The sequence below is a fragment of the Equus przewalskii genome, chromosome 25, assembly GCF_037783145.1.
Source record: "Equus przewalskii isolate Varuska chromosome 25, EquPr2, whole genome shotgun sequence".
Lineage (NCBI taxonomy): Eukaryota > Metazoa > Chordata > Mammalia > Perissodactyla > Equidae > Equus > Equus przewalskii.
Window position 1 is genome coordinate 37,147,387 of NC_091855.1, and position 26,581 is coordinate 37,173,967.

General features: G+C 41.1%; 1 protein-coding gene across 4 annotated transcripts in view; it reads right to left on the reverse strand.

Moving 5' to 3' along the window:
- Positions 1-288: 288 nt before the first annotated feature.
- DICER1 (dicer 1, ribonuclease III) overlaps positions 289-26,581 on the reverse strand; it is a 70,421-nt gene continuing 44,128 nt past the window's right edge. For all 4 annotated transcript variants that reach the window (XM_070594176.1, XM_070594177.1, XM_070594178.1 and 1 more), the window contains 16 exons: positions 25,539-25,671; positions 24,681-24,756; positions 23,896-24,035; positions 22,000-22,179; positions 21,556-21,769; positions 21,200-21,353; positions 20,082-20,264; positions 19,697-19,802; positions 19,082-19,257; positions 17,285-18,068; positions 13,822-13,977; positions 9,876-10,758; positions 7,978-8,246; positions 5,306-5,468; positions 5,139-5,214; positions 289-4,782 (listed from right to left, as the gene is read on the reverse strand). In XM_070594176.1, the coding sequence (XP_070450277.1) occupies positions 4,617-4,782; positions 5,139-5,214; positions 5,306-5,468; positions 7,978-8,246; positions 9,876-10,758; positions 13,822-13,977; positions 17,285-18,068; positions 19,082-19,257; positions 19,697-19,802; positions 20,082-20,264; positions 21,200-21,353; positions 21,556-21,769; positions 22,000-22,179; positions 23,896-24,035; positions 24,681-24,756; positions 25,539-25,671 (3,859 nt within the window). In that variant the 3' untranslated portion in view covers positions 289-4,616. The remainder of the gene's footprint in view (positions 4,783-5,138; positions 5,215-5,305; positions 5,469-7,977; positions 8,247-9,875; positions 10,759-13,821; positions 13,978-17,284; positions 18,069-19,081; positions 19,258-19,696; positions 19,803-20,081; positions 20,265-21,199; positions 21,354-21,555; positions 21,770-21,999; positions 22,180-23,895; positions 24,036-24,680; positions 24,757-25,538; positions 25,672-26,581) is intronic.

A 26,581-nucleotide genomic window follows, 5' to 3' on the forward strand; every position in this document is an offset into this window, starting at 1 on the left:
ATGTGTCATAAATAATCCAGGACCTGGAACACATCAGTCAATGTGGCAGAATTTCAGAAAAACACACTGATATTATTTAAATCTTGCAAAGAAAGACAACTGTTACTACGTAACTCTATCGGTAGATGTGAAGCAGAACGTGGCAAAGAAGATTTTATCGTATTAAAACATGCATTTTTATATGACCATGGAATTAAAACATTTTAAAGATCATTTCTGCTACAATAATTTAAACGTTATGACCCATTTGAACTGAACCAAAATGAGAAAAGATGAAAGGACACAAAGTGAACAGACCATAACTTTATTGAAGATTTACTTGGCTACAATTAATACAAAAAAACGACTAAAGGTAATGGTGACGCATAAGGTGCAGGCTGCCAATTTCTGCAGCGTGATTACTGAATGAATGAATGACACCATGTTCCTGACAAACAGCTGCAGCATGTGATGGCAAATACTTTATTGTCAATCAAATCATGTGTGTTAGTTTTACTTGATTTGAGTCATTTTCCTTCATTCTATTTACAGCAGAAAAGCCAGTAATTGTACTACCTGTCCACCTTTGCATTTCTGCTACGTACCCTGCTGCTGCGTTCTGAGCGCATCTACGAAATTTAAATTGTCTGTGGTGGATGCCCAAATAAAAACGGACAAGGGAAAAAACAATTAACGATTAAAATATATTTACAAGTTAGTTCCAAAAGATCATTTTCACTGCTAGCGGAAAACACAACAGTCTCGATGCAAATTCCCTAGGTATTGCTACTGGCGTCTCCCAACAACTTTTAAAATCATTTTAATATTCTTGGTCTTAAACATATCTTAAAAACTTTTCATGTACAATATAAAATAAAGAAATTTATTTGGAAATAATTAAATTCCTAAAAAGTAATCAGTGGTTGAAAAAATATACCTATTTAAATGTAATTAAAATAACCGCATGGTAACAAACGTGACAGGAGTTTCTCTTCTGCAGGTGACACTAACTAGGAAGGACTCTCACACGATTTCGGATGCAGTGGAAATAAAGACATCAAGGTCTCAGTTCGGTGGCTGAAATTTTGTGTGAAAGGATTAGACAGCCCAACAGAGCAGGAGATCAAGTTTTAAATCAACCAGGCCTTCGGACTGGCCTGTGGCGGGTCTGCACCTCGATCGTCTCTGCTCTCTGCAGGCACCGTCTGATTCCAGGTAACGACTGCAAGAGCTGGCTGCTGCGTGAGTAACTGCATTTATGAACTGAACCAGCTGAACCAAGGCAGCCGCAAGTCCTTGCTATCTAGGCAGGCTCATCTGAATCTTTCCGAGGGGAGGCTATCATTAAGAAAGTAAAAATATTAGTATCTTAAAATATAATTACAGGAGTGTTAGAGGTCATTCTAAATTTAATCACTTCACATAATGTAAAAAAAAGAAAAAAGAAAAAAGAAAAAACTGTAACAAACATTTTTCCAACATAATTAAGAGTTCAGTTAACAAATCTTTGTCATACTTTCACAAACAGTAAAAATGCCACAGACAAAAATGACCTATTTAACTTGTGCAAGTATATGACACATTGCAGGCATTATAATTATCTTTTTCAAATTCGGTAAATCAAAACAGCAGCGAGGCCAAACCACATTTTTCCTCTCAGTTAAGCATATTTTCCTTGAAATGAGGTAAAGCGCGGTACCAAGGGCCATGTTTATCTGTGCTACACGGACAGAACGGGGGAAGAAAGCTATTACAAAACGCAGCATAGTTAGGACTGCTGAAAGTATATTATAAAGAAATTAAAAACATTTACAATGAAGGCTCGTGCCAATAACCTCCACACAATCATCGCAAGGAATTTCTGCAGTTGCTTTTTCAAGACACGCTTCTCCAGTCCGGTCCACGTGTGCTTGGGCACAATCACACCTCCCACTAGTACGGGTTTCCATATTACATTCGGTCGCACATTGCAATCACAGGAACAAAAGGGTGACACACACAGATGGAAAGTGGGGCAACACAGACTGAGTTTTTCCTTAATTAATGGATGCAAAACATTTCAACAAGCTAAACTGGGGGAAACTTTACAGCATTAAAAATCAGCAGCACAAAAGCGTTCCTAACCATTTCGTATGTCTAACTCATAGTTTTTATTTTTTAACTAGTAACCAGGGGATCAGAGAATGCTTCAAAGCATGAGTCACAAATTAAGATCAGCTATTTTTCTCCAACCTAAAAAAAAAAAAAAAGAAATAGCTAAAGTTTGCTGTTGATAAACATTTTGAATGGTAGCAGGAAATTTGAACCCCTGAGAATGTTATAACCTAATCATATCCAAGTCTGAACTTTTTAGTATTAACAAAAAATACTCTCCTTAAGGTTACAAAATATATTGAGGCATTTTTCTCCCAACGGGAAGTGTAACTGTGAAACAATCTGATTTTGGTGCCAGGAGGCGAGCGAGTCCCTTAACACTGGGATGAGTGCATTAGATGCAATGCAAAGCTCTCAGCTCCTGGCATCAGGTAGTTTATAAATCATCACGAGATTTGTGACATAACTTCATCACAAATCACCCTCACGAGTAAAATTCACATCCAGCCTTACTTGCTAATTGTACACGTTTACAGTTCTGTAATTCAAGAATTGCTTGGTTTTAACTTGCCAGGAGACCTTACATTGAGGTTTTTTGAAAAAAAAACAAATAGAAATCTAAGGTTCCAAATCAGAATTGAATATTTTTAAAAATGAGTCCACCTGAATTAATTTGCTCAGAAACCCATTTAATAATTTAGATCTCGACTTCAGTTTAAGATTGGAGACAGCAGACCATGTTGGAGAGGCTGCGCATCCCCTCGCTCAGGGTTCCTGAGGAGGCGGAGCTGACCGTTTTCTGTGTGCACACGTGCAGAGGTGTTTCCCTGGGGTGGGGGGTGCAGACAGAGCAAGAAGTACAGTATTCGACTGAAATTCGAAACATAAATGCAGCATTACATGAAGCATCGGGTTCAGAATGATGTGCTGGAAAGTATTAGACACCTCTGCTCAGCTTTCTTAAACTTCAAGCATAATTAACGGGGCAAATTGCAGCAAACCTCTACTGGTATGTTGGTGGGAGTGCAAGACTGACCCACAGCTTTTAAAAACGTAAATTAAGAGGTATTATAGTTACAGTGCAAAAAAAAAAAATTAAAATTTCAAGCATATACATAAACATAGCACCAAACAGGGGAAAACATGCATGCGAAAGAAAGGAAGAACTGAGGTATTTAAGTGAAGAGGGCCCTACGAGTCTAATTAAAGAAACTTAGGCAAATGCCTAAAAATGTCTTTTTTTCTCTTTTCCAAAGATGGAAATAATGAGCTAGTTTATCTAAATTAATGACCTAAATCACAGATGTATCAAAATTACGGCAGTTTGTTGCAGACATTAAACTTCCATGGCATTAACAGCACAGCTTTGGTAGGTGAAATATGCATGCAACATCGTGAAAAGTACAGTAAGAGATTTATGCGAGAAGACTAAGGGTCAAGGTGCTCTGTTTCGCTTCTTTAAATAAGTAACCAATCAATTATAAAATCTGCAGCATATTTTAGGTGTGATATGTCTAAAGTTTATTTTGTTAGAGCAACAGCCTACAGGGCAAAATTATTTGCCACAAACAATTTCCATCCGTGGAACTACCTAGCAGGAGGTTTTTAGTAAAATTGGGTATGTAGCCAAACACCATTTTTATTACAGTGTTTAAAAAAATCCATAGACTACATACTCTGGTTTTTAAAATGTCTTCAGTACACATATAACAGAAATCCTAATATAATCCTGTAATAAGTTAAGTTACAGCTAGACTAGAGAGTTGTAAATATTACGCTGTCTCAACATCTGATGCATAATAACATGAAGGGAATGTAAAATAGTTTGTTCCGAAAAGATCAGAAACTAAAGAATAGCCATGAGGGGTTTAATTTTAAGGCAAGAACCTTCTTTATGCAAGACTACGTGGCATGAGAAAATTAAAATTAAAATTTGATTCACCAACGTGCCAGCCAACGTTAATTACAATCTGTCCATTCTATTAAGTGCAATCGTGACCAGGAGACGTCATCTTACACGATATAACATGGAAAGAAAAGACAACACGGGCACACTCCTCCTCTCGAGAACCGCGTCACTCTACTGGGCTTGCCAGCCATGTGGGACGGCGACCGCACAGATGGAGGCACGTCAGCACGGCGGCAGTTCCGGGACTGCGGGAGGGTAAGCTCCTTGGCCTCCTAACAGAACACTAAGAGCTAAGCTGACGGAAACCCAACTAAAAAACAAAAAACACAGAACAAAACTGTCGATAATTATTCTGACCACTCGCTAAATGTCATCATTAAAGCACTCTTGTGATTTAAACGGAGCAGAAGGAAAGAAGACAAGATTGTGTTTGCGCAAAAAACTAAAACTACAATTAGTTTCCAAAATTTTTATACACATGTTAAATGTTTTATTCTGTAACCTAGCTTGTTATCAAACAAACTTTAAATTCTGCCTTCAATTTATTCCACTCAGCATCAACTTTAAATCATCCCTTTCAATTTAAATATTTTCCACCTTAATTCTGCTTTTTTTTTTATTTTAAAAAGGGGTTTCAGCTGTTGGGAACCTGAGGTTGATTAGCTTTGAGGCTTCGTAGGGCTCTTCTTGCGGCTGCAGATTTGGCAATCCTGTAACTTCGGCCAACACCTTTAAACTTCCCCTTTCCCACTACTTCCACGGTGACTCTGACCTTGCCATCGTAAGTTCTCTCAGCTGGGCTGTAAAAAGGCCAAACAGCTTGAATGAGACGTCAGAAGTATTTATTATTATTGTCAGTCAGCGTTGAGTGTGCTCTCTCAGGCCGAGAGGCTCACGTACACGCCGACAGCACACAAAGGAAACGAGCATTACAACTTCTCGCACGGCCCTGACACACAGGGCTGCGGTTTCTCCTTTAATTCAGCGTACTCTACAAATAAAAAGGAGCAGTCAATCAGACTACAAATGGGAACTGCACAAGAGCATGCCCCAGGGGAAATATTTTTCAGAATCCTTAGTTTACGGCATCTCTGAGAACTTTTCACCCCTTGTTTTTAAGTAAGTTAACTTTTTTCCATGCACATTTTTTGCTTACCTAAATTTGGCAGTTTCTGGTTCCATTTCAAGCAATTCTCGCACAGGGGAACGGGGCACATTTGCAGAAAATTTTTCTGTAATCAAAATGAGAGAAAAATGTGAATAACCCCCTTGCAGTTGTTTTTAATTTTGCTTTTGCTTCTCTCGAAGGGGAGCCCGCAGTACCTATGAGTGGCCGCATCATAGGGTAGTACACCTGCCAAACCATCTCCAGGGACATCCCGCTATCCATGTAAATGGCACCAGCAAGCGACTCAAAAATATCCCCCATGGCCTTTGGAACTTCAATGTCCTCTTCCTTCTCTTCATCCTCCTCAGATCTCCTAAGCTATTACAGAGAGAAAAGGGACTCGTCAGCAAAAAGGCTGTTTTTAAAGGCAGTCCACAGAGCTGTGTCTCTTTTCTTGGACATGACTTTCATTATATCTTTAACAAGCATAACAATACCAAACATTTATGGCAGGCTACCACATTGTAACAGGTTCTTCACAAACATTATCTTAGCTGAAAAAGAAAAGTTTTTTCAAACTTCTCAAGAAAAAAATCCCCTCCCATTTGGTATTCTATACTCAGAAAAGGGAAAAAAAAAATAACTTCTAAACAAAAACAAAAACTTTAACACAAAATTAGAAATAGATATGCACGTATGAAAAAACTTCTCAAATTCACCTATAATCAGAGAACTGCACATCAAAACAGTTCCGCCCCCTGGCGGTGTGGCGAGGATTAGGCAGCATCCTAATTAGAACTGCTGAAAAGGGGTACGCAGCTTTGGGGAGAAGTGGCCATTTTTGGGCAGGGAAATTCTATCTGGAAGATACGTTCCTCCAAGCTCCCTTTTTATTAAACCACTTAATAAACACACATTATAATGGAGTACTTGACACAAAGTAGGTACTCAAATTAATAGAATAAAAACTTACATATGTATCAAATGCTTTTTAAAAGTTCATAATTCTTTGATGCAGCAATTCCGTCTTGGCAAGTTTATCCTAAGGCGGTAACTGGATATGTAAGCATATTTACCATATCTGTGTTTACTAAAAGCCCTAACTAAAAACAACTTATACATCCAGCCACAAAGGACCGTTTAACTACATCACACTATAGCCGCATACCGACCAGCGTGCCCCTCCTGCAAATCAGACGCCAGTCAATACACGGAGGGTCGTCCACAGTGCAGTAACAACAAGAACACGTTACAGCACACCATGCAGAACACAAGTCCACTCTATATTTTATGTACGTTTACGTCTCTACACATTAGCAATAAAACATCACAAAATGATAATTTTGGCTATTTCTGAGGTGGCATATTTGCATAATTTAATTTTCTTTTTGCTTATGTGTATCTTCTGAAATAAACACAACCTGTGAAAGAGAAGGGGGGATAGTAATTTCTAAATGGACTATTTAGCCGCACGAAGTTCTAGGTAACACATTTATAATGCTGACTCCTGGAAAACAAGACACTTGTTGTTCACACACCATGGTTCTGAGGTACCAAGTTTAATTCTCTCCTTTTACACACAAGAAACTGAGGCCCAGACAAGTGGAGAGACTTGCTTAAGGTCAAATGGTAAGTCAGAAAAGCCAGACCAGGACATTTCCAATCAGGTTTTGTAACTTCCATACGTGTGTTTATATAAACAAAGGGAAGGAAAAGGATCAAAACTAAGAGAACCAGTATGTCCCACTGTCATCAAAAGACAACAAATTTAATTGTAGCTAACTCCTCAAATTCTAAGGTTAGGTATTTCTGAGGAATGGGCTAGGAATAATAATGAATGCACAGGAGGTGGTCCTCACTGCTCAGGTCATCCTCCTGGAGGAGGGCACAGGCCGGAGTGCAGAGGAGGAACGGCCTCCCCGGCTGCCCTCTGCGTGTCTTCTGTGCTGTTTACCGTCTCTGACACTTGGCCTGTGGCCACACCTCAAAGTCTAGACTCTTCATCTCTCTCACAGAAAGTCAAGGAAATGTACTACTCCCCAACAACAGTTTGGTGCAATTAAAAAAAAGGAAGGAACAAATTAAAGAAAGACCAATTAAAACTGTTACCAGAGTTATAAATAAACTCCTTGTATCCTTATAAGAAATCTACAAAAACAGGACAAACAAACGAAGCAGAACGGGAAGCACGAGAAACGAGAGTGCTCTCCTGGGCACACAGGCATGCAGGTGGATGTCAGCGAAGGCTCAGAGGGGACTGGAAAGATCTCAGCAACATCCTTTCCTACAAAACTTCAGAAAAGTTCACAAACATATTAGAATTAGCTCCATCACCGAAGAACCTTTGGCTGAACTTACAGTAGAAGCGTCTCATTCCAATGGTTAAAAATTTAGAAGTTTGGTTTTTAAATGAGATTTTTCCATTTCAAGTAGGAGCAGAATATACATTTGTGATGCTTACCTGAGACCTTGGCAAATACTTCTGATCATTTTAAACCGAAAGGAAGACAGAAGGAAGTATGGTGAGCTTTCTCTAGGGTGAGAGCCACCTGGGGGCAGGGGCAATTTGCACTCCTTTGGCTCTAGGCCTAGACGCTGGAAGCCCGAATCACGGACGGGGCACGGGAAGATAGCGGAGAGCCCTGGCTGCTCTCTCCACTCGAAGGACCACACGCACCACAGTGTGGGCAGTCGAGCTTAAAAGGCCCACCTGAAGAGCGCGACCCAGTCACATCCTGAGAGAACGTCCAGCGTGCTGGGTACCATGGCCCCAGCCTCCAGCTGTCTCTCTGGACAGCTGTGCAGCCAGAACTCTGAAACTACTGGCCACCCCACTGGAGGGCTTATTTTAAACACGTAATTCAATGTGTTTTTAAACAGCACTAACCTCAGAATCCATTCCCTGCATCTCGTTCTTCTCAAGCTGGAACTGCACAAAGTCGTCGATGACGTGGAAGAGCTCAGGAGACACTGCCTTGAAGTACTTGTGGTAGTCGTACTTGACAGCCAACGACGCAAAGATGGTGTTGTTGACCAGAGCAGACCGCAGGTCGGTCAGCACCCCTGGGGAGTGCTGCCGGGGGTCTTCGTAAAGGTGCTTGGTGATGAGGTAGTCCAAAATCGCATCTCCCAGGAACTCTAAGCGCTGGTAACAATCTGAGGGAGGACCCCAAGTGGAGCCATTAAGCTTGGGCAAAAACATTTACGCAATTTCCACATAATAACTGATGGAAAGGTCTGGTCCCCAGACCCATTTTAGAGACTTGGGTTCATTTTCATATCTGTTCTTCAATGACAAAATCATTTTTCACATCATACTTAGTGAAGCCTCTGGAAATTAAATTTTAAGGTCAAATTAAGCACATTTCTGATACATAAATCGGGGTCATAAAATCCTTAAGTGGCCCAAAGACTAATGGTTGTTAAGAAAACAGCATTTCCCAGATGTCATTATCACTGAACCCTTCCCTGTGGCCCGTGCTGGCCAGGCAGGTGCCGGGTGCTCCTCTCAAGTCTCCCTCACACATCACCGCTTTGGCGAGGCCAGACCCCCACCACCGTGTGCTCCACCGCTGCACCTCGCCCCACCCACACTCTGGAATGCGCGTCACTGACACCGTGCCCCGCCACTCCCGGGTTACAGTGGCTACACAAGATGACAGTCAGTACAAGAGGACCCTTTTCTCAGCTCAAATTAGAAATGCTGAATTGGACATAAACCAAGAGACTGAGAAAGAAGAGCTGTGGAAGTGAGCAAAGACCTCAGGCAAAAGCGCCTGCTGTCAGAACGTGAGCGTTCTCGAGCTAACGCACACCTCCGCGCTCTCACAGGGACTGCCCTGGGGACCGACGGGGACAGAGGAAGTCACTGGTCCCAGCATCCCCAGGCGTCAAGACGAAGGGCTGAAACAGGCTCGAACCCAGGTCTCATTCCAGTGGAGCGCGGCGGGAACCACGCCTCACTTCTCCCCACAAAGAAAAACAGGTTCAGTCTCACCTGAGTCTTTCTGATCCAGTGTCAAAGAATTTTTCACTGTTTGGTTTTACATTTTTCTGATCATCTTAGCCTGCACTATTTTTCTTATACAAACTTTACACTTTGCTTTGGCATCCTAGATTCAAGCACTGACTGCTCTGACAGAGAAGACACATCAGCCTGAGCTGTGTTGCACAAGCGGAAGCTGATCTGGGCTTTAGGCCTCCAGTCTCCTTTCTAACTGAATGTGTTGGGAGCCTATTAACCAAGGAGGAGAAGAACGGGAGCATGCAGAGCAGACGACAGCAGAGCAAGTGCAACGACACCCTCAGGGAAGCAGTTTCTTTCAAGCTATTCATCTTTAGATTTAAAAAGACCTCAAGAGAGGGGCCTCTTTGTTCAGGAAGAACAATAAAAGGACATAGAAACACTTCCAGAATTCACGAATAAATCAAGAACCAAAAGCAGTGCTGAGAGGCATCAGAAAGACAGTAGGGCAGGATAAAGCGGGAAAAATAAAACAAAATACTTAGGCTCACCCTTCTCTAACGATGCAGCATATAAAGTGACATGTATGTAAGGACATGAGAGAGCTAGCCTCCCAGCTACCAGAGTGAAGGAGCAGTGCACGCTCCCAAAAAGAGGAGGAAAATCAAGGTGCTTTCATTTTTCTCTTGCTTCCTCCCCCGACCATGCAGCTTAAGCACTAACTCTGTACATGCATAGCTTTTTTTTTTTAATAGGCCAAAATAATGCAATTCAGCAAGGTCTCATCTTCAGAGAATGCAGTTTGGTCTGGGGCTCCTTACCAGTAATGGTATTGTAGTGGTAGGAGGCGTGTGTGAAAGCCTGAAGAAGGTAAGCCTTATTCTTGAATCTGTAGTTGATTTTCTTTTCAAAATTTTCAAAACCCGATATAAGGTGATTCAGGGTTTTATCTGCGTCTGGATGGTCAAACATACACCTCGGTGGGATCTTCAGACAACCGTACTCCAAGTCTTTACAGACAGAAGAGCAAGAGCTGGCTGCAGAGGCCGCAGCCCAGCCCCCTGAAAGGTTCTTTTGTTGGCTGCTGAAATTCTCCCTAGGCGGGCACAGGCCCTTTTCCCGGTCAGTCCGTTTAATTACCGGGAGCACCTTCAGCCCCAAGGAGCAGAGGAAAAGCTGAGCAGCCCTCTCGCCACAGCTGGTTAAATAGCAGCCCAGCAGCGCTTCCACGCAGTCGGCTATGCTTTTGTCAGCAATGCACTGCTCGGTGTGCAAGTCGTAAGAAATGGACTGCTTCCCTGTGTCAACACCACAGTTTTCTTCTGACGGATTCCAGAACCCCACCACAAAGTCATCCTCTTCAACAGCTTTGCTAGGATCCAGATAGCACATTGCATCCCAAGAGCTATAGTCAAAATCCTCAAAATCGGATGAAAATGGCATACTACCTAAGGAGGATTTTTTGGGCATTTTCCATTCATATGCAGAATCAGTGGTTGAAAAAGGAGAAAGAGAAATTTTCTTGACAAAAGCTCCGGATCCCATTAACATGTTGTCTATGAACTTGATATGCTCCTGATCGTACTCCAGGAAATCGTCGTCATCGTCGGCGTCCTCCCTCGGAGCCCTCCAGAGCAGGTCCTCCTCCTCCTCCTCCTCCAAGCCCCGGTCCAGTCTGCCATTAGCCAACATGCAGTCTTTTGTCTGAAACCAGGGGGAATGGGGAAGCAGGGGAGACATAGCTGCTGTTTTTAAAAGGGTTTGAAACTCAATAAAAGCAAGGGTTATGGATAATTTCAAATGACAACCACAAATACTAAAAGGCAACTTTAAAATCACGGCCATTTGTTTTCAATTAACATAAAATAAGTTATTTAATCATATAAACAAAGGAAAACATGTTCTTTGAATGTTCATTTTCTAAGTTATAAAATGACCTTCAGCCAGTATGAAGCTTTAAGTTAAGGATTTTGTCCATGGATATAAAGTTAAAATTAATGTCCACGAGCCAAAACTGCAGCTAAGAATTCTAACTCGGCAGGGCACACAATGAAAGCACTCACGTGCCGATCAGAGAGAGCTTCAATTCTGCTGACGATGTTTTAAAATGTTTTCAAGATTTTCGAATTAATAAAATTAAATTCCAGATGTAGAAAAAGCATAATCTCTGCCATGAAGTAGGAGTAAAATATGAAAACTGATAAATATATTTTAAAAATCTTCATATATTAAAAATGTACAATAAGGTTTTATGATAAAGTTTTTCTGTCCCTATCTCCACTTCAAAGTACATTTGCTACAATGTGAAACTAAACTGCTTTGCTTGAAAACCAAAAGTGATCAGCGAACTAAGCCATGAACTTGGGAAAGCATGCTTTCCCTCCACTGAGCTACAGTAATCAGGGAAACAGATTAGAGAATGACTGACAAAAACACAAGAAAATTTAGACTAACATGAAACACAACAATCCAATTTCTGTCAGGAGATCTTTGCTAATTCCAATTTCTTTGGCAAAAGCTTATTTGTGAATGACAACCTTAATAACGGGCAAGGATTCAGTAATGATGTGACTTTTTTGCAATGCTAGAAAGATGCCAAATTTCTTGTGCACTAGCAACAACAAGGCTTCACCTTGGGGGGACGGCAGGAGGGTGGGCTTCACCCATCATCAATTTCCACAATGACCATTTTCCAGAGTATTCTGACAAAGAGGTTTTCAAACTTTTTGTCAAGCATTCTTTAAACACTGCAAGTATTTCACTTTAAGCCAGACTCAAAAGAGATACAGCATATTTGTTTGAAAAGAAATAAGAGCAGTGAGCCAAATCATGTATCAACAACTATATACTTTTACATTTTTTTATTAAAAAAAGTTTATAAAATTTTTTCAAGAGAAAGGAAAGAACACCAAAAGAAACTACAGCGGCAGGCCTCTAGGAACTGTTTCCTGTTAAAATCCTATACTTTTCTAAGGGACATGAGATATTTTTGACTACTGTGTGGTCCTTAAGAAAAAAAGGCCAAAATGCAATTTAAAAAAAATCAAAGTGAATAATTTTTTAATTAAAAAAAAAATCCTTATATATCCTTAGAAAGGCGCTACTGTAAGCTAAACTTGGCAGAGCTCAAAAAACAAAGAAGTGGGTTTTACCACAAATAAGCTGTGTTCTTGGGTGAAGTTCTGTAATGCATCTGGGTTTCCATTTCTTTAGCTGCAAACTCATGGGATTCCACGCACTAGATGGTTTCCAAGAGCACTTCAAGCTCCTTTAAAGAAACGCCAGCATGAAGCTCTCGTTTCTCTTACAGTTCATGGCAGCTTCCCACCTGAGGCATGACTACTTTTGGCCTCCATGTGCAAAGGCTTCACTTACTCCTATCTGCTGAGGACGCAGGCGGGTACAACAGGAATGGAACATGCACATGCTTTCCAGCATCATGTAAGGACCTATTTCAATTTATTAAGTGAAAATATGAACAGTGTTTTTAATGTATTCAAAAGAACCAACGTGCCAGGTAATCTAAAATGTTAAGGAAAGTAAAATAAAAATTCTGTGTCATATCTTAAAAAAATTTCTTAAAATCAAAAGGACATGCCAATGTCAACTTTATGCTAAAAAGTTTTTTAAAAGAACCATTATACTATGAAACAGTATTTCCAAGACAGGGTAATCGTTACTGGGATATTTTTCACAGAAATACAATATTTTCTCTAAGTTCTCAAAATCTACACATTTTCCTCTAAGGCTCTACCTATTTCTACACTAATTAAAAAATACGTAATTTTTCTAACCCTACTTACATTAAAATATTCTCTTAATGCTTTCCAGACAAGTTTAATTTCTTTAATAAGTCAAATACTGCATGAGTTAAAAATATACTCAATAAATAGGTAAAAATCCAAACAGAGTCACAGAGCATGCTACGTGGAAATACTTAAGTCACATATGTAGGAAATACACGTCAGAAAGGAGATGTGAAGAAAACGTGCATTTAGAAAATAGAACCTGTGAAAGGAGTGGCAGTGTCACTGCTGGCCTGCAGTAAAAATGAAGTATCAAGGAGCCAGTTTCTCATTAAGGCAACATGCATGCTGGAGAAGTGACACTGCCTGAGAGCCGGCCCTTCACCTGCAGACGTGCCAAGTCCTGCCCAGCCCACTGCCACGGGTCCCCTCCACCTCCGAGGCCCTCCGAGCTGCCCTCTGCTGGCCTTCGAGACAAGACAAAACGGAGCAGCTGTAGCCAATATCTGGAGTCTTCTTAAGTCAATGGCAAGATTTAAACTATTTCTAGAAAACTGCAAGCTTTATGTATGGTTTTTTTTGGTTTTGGGGTCACAAGAGAAATAGTCCTAATTGTGAAAACCCTGAGCTAGAAAAGCAAGATTTTACTGCAATTATTTCACGGAAGGGCTAGACAGCACAGTTCACTGGAAAGTCATTCACTGAACAGAGCGAAGCATCTGGGAGAAACTGTAATACGCAATATGGATGGGAAATGCTACGGGGTTGTGCTTTTTTTTTTTGGAGTCACGACATCAGATACTCTTCAGCTTCTGGAAAAGAAGATAACAGAAACTGCCCTCCATCAAAATTACAACACTGTTTCTAAATTCAATGAAAAGACAGTCAATTTAGAAGAACTAATTCAATATATCAAATATCTACTCTACTCTAAACATACCAGGGAAAAGAAACAAAAAATTAATAGAACAATTTCTCCCCCTCACCAAAAAATAAATCCTTCCAGTTACCAAAAACTTACCATTTCATCTTTTTCCCATTTATCTGTGTTACTTTTGTCTTGATTTACTACATAACCAGGAGGAAGCCAATTCACAGGGGGATCAAATATCGACACCACCATGCGGCTGGGCAGTCCCTTCTTTTTTCCAAGCCGATAGAGATTACAGTTGCTGACCTTTAGCAAAAAAAATTTATGAGACACTTATCCACAAATGATCACTGCAGGAATTCATACCAGGCATATTAACATATTCTCAGCTAAATGTCCTTCATAACTGGGCATCAGTTACAAGGATAGTATAGTTTTCCTACCTACTCACAATGGGAAATATTAAATTCCCATGTATTCCATATCCTTTAGTGTAGTTAGATGAATATTTCTGAATATAAAATGTAGATCAGAAAAAATTGATGTCTATAAATATGCAAATTCTTATAAAGTCAGAAGAACCAGTTCAAACAATTTCAAACTTTTAAAAGCACAACTTGATAATATAAATGCAAATTGCTAATTGGGGCTATCAGAAGAGAAAAGAATCCATATAAAAAGTCCAAGGTGTCACAATATTCCCAATGAAATAAAAGGGGAAAATGATCTAAAGTGAAAATTCACACTGAACAAAGCTAAAGTAATTTTATATTCCTAGAATCTAGGCCACAAATATGATTTCAATTGTAGCGTTTTCTCAAACACTATTCCTTTGTTTGGGATGGCATTTTAAGACATTTTTGTTCAACCATTTTAAAGTAGGGCAAAAGGCAGTAAGAGCAACTGCATGTTCACGCCCCTCGAGAAGACAGTTTTACCGCCTGCCCTCGGTCTGCTTTACCTCAGGCCTCCATCTTCTCCCTAATTTACTCCATCACTCCACGTCTTCTATCTTCACTCGGAAGCTAGGGTCTAGAACTATCCATCTCACTTTTCTTTCCTAAAAACTGGGTTCCTTTTGATTTAAGTACTTCTCGAGCCTTTTCCCCACATACTCGCTATCCCTGAATGAGCACCTGCCATGGGGGAGACACTACAGGCAGCCCCGAGAACACAGTCAGCCAGACGGAGGAGCAGGCCCTGCCAAGCACACGGCTGGGAGGGACAGGAGTCTACACAGGACCCTCACTGTGCGCTAACGTGCTCTCCCACCCGCCTGAAACCTAGCAGCTTAAGTCAATGCTAGTCTCCTTGCCCATGCTGAGAACAGGCCACAAATGCCAACAAGACGGTGAAATGCAACGGGGACTCGAAAGGGATGGAAATCACACTCTAAGTTAACAGGAATGGTCGGCAGGATGGAAAACGCAGAAAGAACTAAGGAGGAAGGACCCAGGTAAGGCACAAGGTGGGACAGGCAGAACTCAACAAGCAGAAACGGGGCGAGCATGCCAAGAAGGAGCACAGCGAGGGTGTGGGCCTGAGTTCGCAGACGCACAGCGAGGCGCTTAACTTGGTCAGGGGACGAGCGCATCTGGGTGTGAGCACAACCAAAGGGCCTTCCACACCAGGCTGAGCGAGTGATACAGCTTTCTGCGGGCAAGGAGGAGGCAAAGCTTTCCGGGCAAACGGATGAATTTTCAAAATATCAACAATTTATTTCTTACCTAACAAAGAATACTGTTACTTTATACTCATTTTTAGCCTCTGATATTTTCTTCCTGCAACCAGCCCTTAGAAATCCCATTTGTTCTCAGAGCTTCCATTATCACACTTATGAAGAACACTCCCCCAAACCGTATCTAAGCCCTAAATTTTCAATTATCTGAACACTTCACGTGAAAATCCGTGAGGTCTAAAAACCCTAAGCCTGACTTCCCTCATTTCTGTCTACCTCACCAACTGCACTGTCACCACCCCAGCTTCCTGGTTCATATGGCTGTCATTACTGCATCACCAGTGCCTCTGCCTCCCACCCAGACTGGAGGCAGAGAGAAGGGTATGGACTCCAGCCTCAGACACACTCCGGAGCAGCCCAGACTAGCTAGATGACCTTATACAAGCTAATGAAACTCTCCAGGCCAGTGTTCTCACCTGCAACGGGGACAGGATCGCTACCCCTCAGGGGCTCGCGGGGAAGATAAGTGAGAGGAGGAGGTCTGTAAAAGGCTCAGTGCAGTGCCTGGGCTACAGAGTAGCACCAGACGTAGGTCAGTGTGATGGTGAAGAGCCAGACTGTCTGGGCTCTGCCACGCGCTTGCCATGTGACCTTGGGCAAGTTAACCTCTCCTGCCTCAGTATCCTCATCTACAAAATGAGGATAATAAAAGCATACGCAATTATAAATAAAAGGATACGGAAATATAATGAGAATTAAATTAGGTAATTAATATACATACAGTGACAATAGTAGCATCTGGCTAGGCTAAACACTGTGAGTGTTAGCTAAAATCCTTATTTCCTGTGAAATCTCACTCCCCTCAGTCTTTCCTCACCCCCAGAACTCCAGGTCCATTCCATTCTCTGCAGAAGCTTACACTCAAAGCCCAACCAATGGCTCAGCTTGGTTTGGTTTGGCTTTCCAACTTGCACTGCACTCTGCTACCAGAGTGAGTTAAAACCACCACTTCACTGATGGCCCCTTATGTAAAAACCCTTCAAGAGGGCTACAACTTCCCAGCCTAGCCCTGAAGATCTTCCTCCAGACAGCTTCCACCCACCCGCCTTTGTAAGTCTTCTCAGGTCCTTCCATACTTCTGACCGCCACAGTTTAGCAGAGGGGCTCTGCCATGTGTTCATTGTTTCCACACTGTGAACGCACCTCCTCCATCAACATCTTCCCTGATCACAAGTGACATTCCTTCCTGCTGAGTGCTTAGCACAATTAGCAGCTTTGTAAACTACTTGTGCTGCCTTGTGACACCTCTTATCTTCATTTAAATATTTTACCTTCATCACTTTTCCTCCTTAAATCTTAAATGCACACTAAGCTTAAGATCCCGCCCTTCCTTTGGGCTGTCAAGCACTGCTCACTCAGAATTCTGGCAGGAGTCACTCTCCTTCACTGGAGAGTCCCTGAGCTGGGGAAGGTGCTGCTCCCTCCCCTCTCTGCTCTCCAAACCCTTGAAGATGAGCTCCCCTAGGAAAGACTTGCATCTTAGCCATGCTTGTATGCCTTGTATGCCAAGACAGCATCCTCCTGAGTACCTAAAGTAAAACACAAGTTCCTTGAACACTCTTTCTTTCCATCAGCCTCAGGATCTAGGAGACGCACACGCTCTCACAAATTCAGTCTCATTTGAACTGAATTTCTACCAATAAATAAGGCACAAACAGATCAGCAAAGCCCCAAACCCAGAGTGCTTCATCAGCGAAAAACAGATTCATGCCCGCGCCTGGGCAGAAATGCCACCGGCTGCGTCTGCACGCGTCCGTGCGGCAATCCCTGAGGTGAAGGCTTCCCTTCTTTCTGAAATTACCCAATGCTTCAAACCGCTTGGATGCACACTGAGGAACCACTGTAACTTCTCAAAATAAAAGGATTCTCTCTCACCTTTTTGCTTCTCATGTATGAAAGGCGGCCTTCGTGAGCGTCAGGATAAGTGCAAAATAGATAGGTGGTGATGGCATGCTTCAAAAAGGAGTCTCCAAGCATTTCCAGCCGCTCCAGGTTAAACCCATCGCTAGCATTTGAAAGGGTCAGAGCCTGAAGAATAAGTCCTGGATTTGGGCCCAGAGTCCTCGAGGAGTACCCAGGAGAAGGACTCTGCTCAGAATCCGCCCTGGCCTTGAGCGCTTTCACAGCTTCTGCAGTACCAGGCGTCGCGGCCGTCGGGGGACTTCCATCTGAGGTAGATGTGTTAGCATTTCCATCAAGGTATTTATTACTCAGTAGAGTACATTCATCGCTGGGCTTGGGCTGGTTCTCGTAATTGTATAAACTCTGAATGGGAGATGAGGTAGTTGGTTGTACAGGTATTTCCTGCTTGTAGTCATTCAGCTGATTTCCTTGGCAAAAGTCTCTGTTAGCTAAATCGTAACTGCCGTTGGCAAGATTTCCATTGTAAGAAAGACCATTAACTGCCGCCAGATCTGCTGAAACTTCAGTTGGGAGCTCACCGGGCGGCCGGCTGAGCAGCGTCCTGCAGCTCACAGACATTTGGTCACGGTGTTCTGGAGAGGGGGCTCTATTAGCACCTGGATGTGCAGCATGTTCAGGGACTACAATTGTGCTGTGCTTACAGTAACTATCGTTTTCAGCTGAAGAGGAGTTAGCAGTTGAGATGAAAGATTTGCTGTCGATAGATTTTTTCCACCCAAAGTCTAAGTTAGGGTATCTGCAAAGACATTTTTATAACCTTTCATCAGATCCTTGAACAGGGCTCGGCTTAGAGCAAGAGCAATTTGAATAAAACATATAAAGATCCCTATAAATATACTATTTTAGAAGGCAAACCTTTCCAAGGCAGAAATCGACATTACAGGAACTCTGCACGACATCAATTACAAAGGGAGAAACGATTGGCCGCACTGCTTTAACCCTCCGCCCTAGAGCACGTGGTGGGGGCGACCATGGAGTCTGGGATCACCCTGCAGGACCTGGGGCCACAGGCTGCGTGGGCTACAATCCCAGGCCCTCCAGTTAAGTAGCTGGGTAACTTCTGGCAATGTCCATAATCTCTCTGTGCCTTAGCTTCCGCACTCGGAAGAGGGGTTAACAACAATTCCTACTGCACAGGATTGTCCCGATGGGTCAATGATCTAATACGGGCCACAGCTTTTAAACCCGTGTTTGACACTGTAGTAAGTACTCAATAAATGCAGCTGTGATTTTACCATTCTAAGGTTCCTCAATCCTCAGAACCATCTTGGTCTTGCCAACTGGATAACCAAAATTAATTTGAGTGGTTAAACCAACAACTTCCTTAGAACGCAGAGACTTCACCAGTGGGAAGAAAACGAGGGAGACAAAGAACATATTGAGGCAACTGCCTTTTAATACACATTTGATTTTATAAAAGAGAAAGCAGCCTTAAAATGTCGGCAGAGTAACAAAGAACTGCTCCCACATCCACTTCACGTGCCATCAAACTGATGGAGGAACAATGACTTGTCACCTTAGATCTCATCTCCCTCTGTAACTTTACGAGAACATAGGACTCAAAGATGCAACGTACAGATTTCCACTTCAAGAGTCAAACGATGCCTTCATTTCATGTGTTAGGCACCCACGTGATCTTCCTAACCTTTCAAGAATGGTTTTACATGAAATTAAAATTTGAACCTAGTTCAGTTCTTCTGAGAATAGGGTTTAATGACCCGTTTCCTCTGGCTGAGAGCACAGGCGTACCTAAAATCCACGGGGAGCGATCGGACTCCCACGCCAGCATCGCTGGCCGTCTGGGCTCGGAGCTCCTCTGCGGTCAGAAGGCAGTGAAGGCGATAGAGAATGCTGGGGAGACAAACCGCTTTTCTCCACAGTGACGCTGGAATTGGATGGATAGCACAGAGTTCTGGAACCAGGATCTGAGCAAGGAAACATGGGGAGAGAGAAATATAACGCAAACACACAGAAGAATAAAAAATAAAGTTTAAGCCCAATTTCACTCATAAAGGCGAAAATCATAAATGCTAGCAAAATCTTCTTTTTAAAAATATTCTATTTTTATTATTTTTTATTTTTTTATTTTACTTACAAATAATCCTTTAAGGAAAATGGGGTTTATCCTAGGACTTATAAGGATGATTTCATGATATAATTGTATCAATGGACCAAGTATAAAAGCCAAACCTCTCCAACTCACCAAAAAGGCATTCAAAGATTGGTCAACACAGAATGCTAATTAAAATAAAGCAAAACCTAAAGGTTGGGCAACTTCAAAAAAATTCACTCAGTTTACTTGATAATATAAATTCAAGTTTATCTCTAAAAATATTAAGTTTGCTAGTAACAATAACTCATTACCTGTTTATTCTGCAGACTTTCCCATTTGGCTTTCCTCTTCTCAGCACTGCTTAAAGGAAGAGCTTTCCCTTTCTGATTCAGATGGCGAGGTGTCAAAAGATTAAGTCTATAGATAGAATGTCAAAATAATTTTATCAGACAGACAGAAACAAGTACACTCTCACAGTGGTCCTACCACCTCAGTGTGCCCACAAATCACCAACTGTAGACCCTGGGGCACACTCTGGGCAACTGTGTTTGCAAAGGATCTCCCGATCTTGTTGGGGGCGGGGGGGGGGGGGGCAGCGCTGACACAGGGCAGGACAGCAAACCTCTACACGTGCCTACTGACTGCTGGAAACAATGCCTCAAGTGAAACCAAAGCACCATTTCTGAAACGCCTCACCTTGAAGATGTGTGGTCCACATCCAGCAGCGGCTGGTTGAGGTTGGTCAGGTCAAGGTTATACTTTGTTTTATAATACTCTGCAAAAGTTTCATACTCAGGGGAAGGAAATTTACTCAGTGGGGTAAGATCAGTGTACACATCAGCTACATAAAATCGGTGAGGCTGATCAAAATTGCGATATCTAAAAAAGAAAAACAATCAGTGACTTTTTGGTTTAAATCAACTACTCTCAAAACACAACTGTTTTTAATATGGAAATGCAAATTATGATTTTAAAGTAGGAGTTCACAAGGTTAAAAATAAATAACATTGATGAAAACCTGGATTCCAAACAACATGTCAAGTGGATCTGAGACGAGAACTATATTTATATCAAGTAAAAGACTGACTCCATTCTACCTTCTTCGCTATTAACCTTCTAAATATCTATAGGTTGATAACACATGAAAGCTAAATGGCCCCTTGAAATATCTCTTCATTTCATCAATAACAGTACAGAAAACTTTCAATATCCACACTGAGTAAATACTTTGTAGATTACTAAAGCTAAACATGAAAGACACTTGCCACATAAACTGCACCATTTATGACATTGATAGTTTGACGACAGCTAACATTTAAAAATATGGCTTTCAGGTGCAAAAAGACAATAAAAAAAAAGGAAAGAAAAGCTGAATTACAGTTGTACTCTAATTCCTTGACAAGTGTCTATATTTAATCTTATTGCTCAAAAACTTCATCTCCTAAATTTTTACAAAGTAAGGAAAAAAGCATTCTGACTTACTATTTTCATTGCACTTAATAACATTTATTTCTTATAAAAATTTTAAGAAATTATTATTCATGATCAAACTCTACAGACTTTAGGGATTAAAGGAAGAAAGCAACAGCATTCAGATTATCTGACCTTCACAGAGTAAAATCCCCACCCCCACAGTGTTTTCAGGTTTCATTTTTTAAGGAAATAAACTGGAGAAGACACGTCCACGGTAAGGAGAGGCCTCAAGTTGCTACAGTAACATCCACGGAGAAGTCACAGTCCACTCCGTCCCCAGGAACAAGTGAGTCTTCTGAAACAAAGATCGCCAGCACTCTGCTTTCCATTTGAACACCTACCTTGGAATGATAACTGCGTCCTGGTAATCTTCTAATTTAAAAACAAAGGGTGTTTCCTTTGAATACTTTGTACTGGGAATGCCTATGCGAGCTTCAGATTTCTCAATATCTTCCATGAATTTAAAGTCAATGTCCAAAGTGCTGGAGTCATTAACTTCGGGAAGAAAAAGACTCTTTAGCTTGGTAAAATATAATAATACAGATAAGATTCTTACTTAAGCTGTATATTCATACATGTGTCTAATTCAGAGTTATCAAAGTAAGAGATTTCTGTAGTACAGACAAGCTAGCTGTCAAGCACAACTTTCATTTCTTAGCTAGCGAAAGTGGCGGCTCTAGAGCCAGGCGCTTCTTACCAACATTGAGAGGTAGAACGCAGTATGCTGAGTCAGCGTCTGCGGGTTTAAACTCTAGTGCAGGTTTTTCAAGCCGAAGAATATGCGAGAATATATACTGGTGAAGTCTTGTAATTAACTCAAGCATTTGCAGAGACAACGTGAAACCAGACTTCTTCAACTCAATGGATATGGTAACCTCTCCAGAGCGGGTGTACACAGGAAAGTGCGGAATCTTAACAAAAAGAAAAATAAAGCACCCCTCAAGGTTAACAGGCATTTTATCCCATTACAAATAGTTAACTTCAAAGAGGAATGATGCTTTCTATCAGGAAATAGAAAAGATACCTCAATTCATAAAAATTAATCATACCGAGGTAACAAAAGGCTGTTACTCTTAAGAAGTTTTTCCTTTTTTAAAAAAAACAAGATATTTTTAACATAAAAACATTAAGAAGTGTCCACCTGAGGTATGGGTTTGGCTGTCAGTATTCCAAAGCATCTTGTGGTGTCCTCAGGGGGATAGAGCTTCCGCCTTCTGAAGTTGAGTTCATCAGGTAGAGGTGTGGTCAGAACCATTCCTATCACGTACAGGTAACAGGGCTGGTCCGGTTTGGGATAGCTATCCCGCAGACATTCTGGAATCTAGAAGTAGAAAGAAAAATTAAGCATCAAGCTCAAACATAATCAGCTCTTTTCCAGATGTTGGCAAGAAAACAAATATATTCCTGGCTTTACTAAAAGCTGATGAGAAAAAGCTAAGAAAATACCCAAAGCATGAGACCTCCCAATTGCTTAGCCCCACTGGAGAGTCAGCATTTCTCAGGTCTGAGCTGCAAGGTGGCCCCAGGTACCTACCTTATAATGTACTGCTGACTATATAGCTAATACCAAAATTACATAAAACAAACATTGTAGGATCTTTTCAAAAAAATACTATTCATTTGATCTATTCCTGTTAACTAGAAAATTCTTTTCTTCCTTGGGTTTTTTAGTGTAGAATGTGAGAAAATAAAGGTAGGCAAATTTTTTAAAACCCCATATAGTCCTATCACTTGAAGATAACCTTTATTAACATTTTGTTATACTGCATCATCTCCCAGACTTTTTCCTACACAGAAATGTATATAAATGTTTACATATACGTATCTTTCATTACAAACGGAATCACACAACAAAGACTGTCAAAACCTGATTTTTATCTCTGGTTACTACAATGAGAATCTCTTTCAGGGTCAATACAAATCAATATCATCATTTTTAATGGCTATCTCATTATACAAATAAACCATAATTTAATTAATCTGCGATTGTTTCTAAACTTTCAATATTCATACAACCCTACCCAACATTCTTGCAGTTTCTGAGGCTCAATGACATAAATGATCACGTCCGTAGTTAAAAGGCACAGAAATACTGGCCATCATTAATAAGTATCAAATAATACAGAACGCATCATTAGACAGGATGCAAGGCAGTACTATGCTTCCTTATTATTAGTGACAATGTCTGTCACATGAAACTAGGCCGTGATCTCTGGGGTAAATGTTAAAGCAAGAAAACTGAGAGAAACAAACATTTCAGGAAAATGAGTAACATTCATGAGTTTTGAAAAATTGACATGATTTTGAATCTTGAATACTTAGCTAAGTACAAATTTTTTAAAAGTAAAAACTCAGTAAAATTGCAAAAATAAAACAGAACGACACACTTAGTCTAAGATGAAAGTACACACCAAAATTTTGCTTTTGTTTGGGGTTCTTATGAGGCAACAAGATTAACAAATATTTTAAAAGTAAGTACTTCAGCCAGTGTGGCTACAGCAGAAGTCACACTTGAAGATGCTTCAGTGCACGCATCCTGCTGGCCGCCATGTACCACGCTGGACGCAACACACTGGAACCACTGATTTCGACCCCAGGAGCCACACCCCACCTCCTGACAGGCACCTGCGCTTGCCCACCAGTGCAGCCCGCAGCTTCAACCACCATCTTTTCACTTGCCTATTTCTTCATTAAAACCCTCCTCTGTTTTAGCCACAAACATAAATAAAGCAATAATCTTACCTAACACAAGTGAAAGAAACAAGAAATGTCTCTTTAAATGAAATAAACTCATTCTGGATAGAATCTGACAGACGAGTCCAAGAATCTTCTTGAGAAGAAAAACAAAAGCAATGTCTGAAGTGGGAAGGGCACAGAGTGCGCTACGAAAGCAAAGGGGCTGACCGGGGGAAGCTGTGAAGGGGACATGAGCTGAGAGCCAGAGTCAGCCATGTGACAAGGGTTTGGGAAGCCAAGAACAGGAACTTACTAAAAGTCAGAAAGGCTAGATTTTTATTCAGTTCTAAACAGTACTAACCGCTTTTGGGTAGCACTGTCTTCGTTTTGTTGAACCTGGTCTTCCTGGAACACTGGTCTCTTCTTCATCATGCAAATCAAGCTCTTCTTCATATTTAACAGTCTCTTTCCCAACTGGCATCAAATGGTCGTCCAGTTCACCTAAGAAATTTAAAGAGAATTAACATGACAATCCAGATTTTGCCTCTCTAATTAATTAGTAAATAATCCAGAACAGCACTGTGTTAGGAAGTGACTGGAAGAAAAATGACAACCAAAGCACCTTTGCTTTTCATGATAAAAAGTAACCAGACGTGATACCTCAGGCAAAGTCTATTTGGGCACTCACACATTCGGAGTGAGTAGGACCACACATTCTGTTGTACAACTGAAAACTAAAAACATCTAAACAGGAAAACAGCACATATTATCACTTTATATAAGCCATGGAATTTAAAAAAAAATGGGTTCATTTGTATACTAATATAGACTAATGTGAGAGAATGATACATTAAAACACAAATGTTCATGATTCAACAGTACAAGAAAGCTTCATGTATTTAAAGAGGTCAGCAAAGGGAGCAAATAAATGACGCTCATCTGCTGTTCACTGTGGAAAACAGAGCTCCGCCCCATGACCAGGTCTTCAGGGTACACGGTGCTCACACCCAAGTCACCAAACCACACCACAGGCAACGGGTCACAGCTCTGCAAAATCCTCAGGGACCTATAAAGTCCTGGATACGCTTTTGTGTAACAGTGCTTTTAAATTTATTTTTTATTTCATGTGCTTTCAAACACTCTTACCAATTTTGTGCAGTTTTTCACAGCAAATGAGAGCTACAACTCTTTCAGCCAGTCGTATACAGCTCATGGGTGGACCCTGAAAGTAACAAAAAACATTTCCATTGTACACGCATGCAGCTATGTTATCATTAACACAGAAAACAGCTATGAAACCTCTGGCCCAATATCTTTAATAGCTGAAATTTACCAGAGCAAAGTTCTTTATTTTGAAAAGTTTTGGCAAGTCTAAAAAAATCCTAATCTCCATATTTGAAACAGCCATCTTTAAAAATCTTATCCAGTAAAACCTAAATGAGTTTATAACTGAGATTTGACAATTTTGATGAATTTAAATTTCAATAAGACTTTAATGTACCTTATTTTCACGAATCTACAAATACGTACTAAAATAAAGACATATGAGATGTGACTAACACACATTAACAGTACTGAACAACCTTTCATGTGCAATAGAAATCAGTCATCTTGGAATATCTGGAAATCAGCATTGGGATCAAGGACAGCAGTTAGACAACGGCGGGTTTTTGAGTCAACAACAAAGAACCAGAGCCACCCAACTACATTTAATGAATTCTGTGTGGCTAGAAGTACGACGTCACAGTTAAATGATTCTGTCAGAGATGTTTACGTCAACAAGATCTTCGAGGAAATTTCAGAGGTCGCTGTGCCCAATTCTAAGAGTCTGTAGGTTATATAGGCTATTGCCGATTTGAACAGGTAGTTGACTAAAAGAGATTTATAAATCTACTTTTTAAAGTAGATTTAAAGCCAAATTTACCTGTGACTTGCATAGGCTTAGAGAAGCTGAAAAAAAAAATCCATTAATGACATAAAGATCATTTCTTTTTCTAAACTTACAACAATGGAGGCTCGAAGAGGCGAGTTAATTGGCAGATAAAGAGTTGAATAAAATGTACCATCAGGCAACTCTCGGGTTCTACATTTAGGAGCCAGATGAGTAAATGGATCACTTGGTAATCTAGCACAGTATCTGTGAAGAAAAAGAAATTCTGATGCTGACTCTACAACTGAGAAATAGATGAAAAAATCTGTATTGATATCCCCATCCTGAAGTCTGATTTTTTTTTCTTCCCCAAGGCCCGAGGACATAGTTGTATATTCCAGTAGGAAGTTCTTCTAGTTCTGTGTGAGCCGCCACCACATCATGGCTACTGACAAACAGGTGGTGTGGTTCCACGCCCAGGAACCAAGCCATGTTCACTGAAGCAGACTGTGCCAAACTTTAACCAGTGGGCCATCAGGGCTGGCTCACTGAAGTTTGATTTTTCATGTCCCTCTTCCCCTCTACGGGATTGGTATTTACACGTGGAGTCTGAGCTTCATTGTTTCAGACTTTCAATAAGTTGGAACAATGATGAAACTTTCTGCAATGGTGTTCTGTATCTGCACTTTCCAATACGGCAGCAACCCAGCGCTTGAAATACAGCAAGGGCAGCTAGGGAACTAAATTTTTTTTTTAATTAAAATTGAAATTTGAATTTAAATAGCCATATATGTTTAGTGCTGTCATATTGGGCAGAAAATATTGTTCTGAATCCGTTAACTGAACACATTGCCAGTGTTTGCTCCTTAATCTTGCACTTGCCAGCAACTACTGGGGCCTGTGTAAGGAAGGCATGAGAAGAGGGCAGAAGGACAACCCAGTACTGATACAAAGGAGGGCATTAGAACAGGACTACCCAGCAGCAGCACAAGGAGAGTGCTGCAGCATGGCAAAAAGCTGGCTCCAAGGGAACTGAGGCCGAGTAAGGAGGGTGCTGGGACAGGCAGGCAACTCAGTGAAGGCCAGAACCCATGCAAGGAGGGCACTGGACTGGAGCAGCCCTGCAAGGGCAGCACCTGAACAATTAGGGTGCCCAAACATGGTGGCAGCCCTGCAG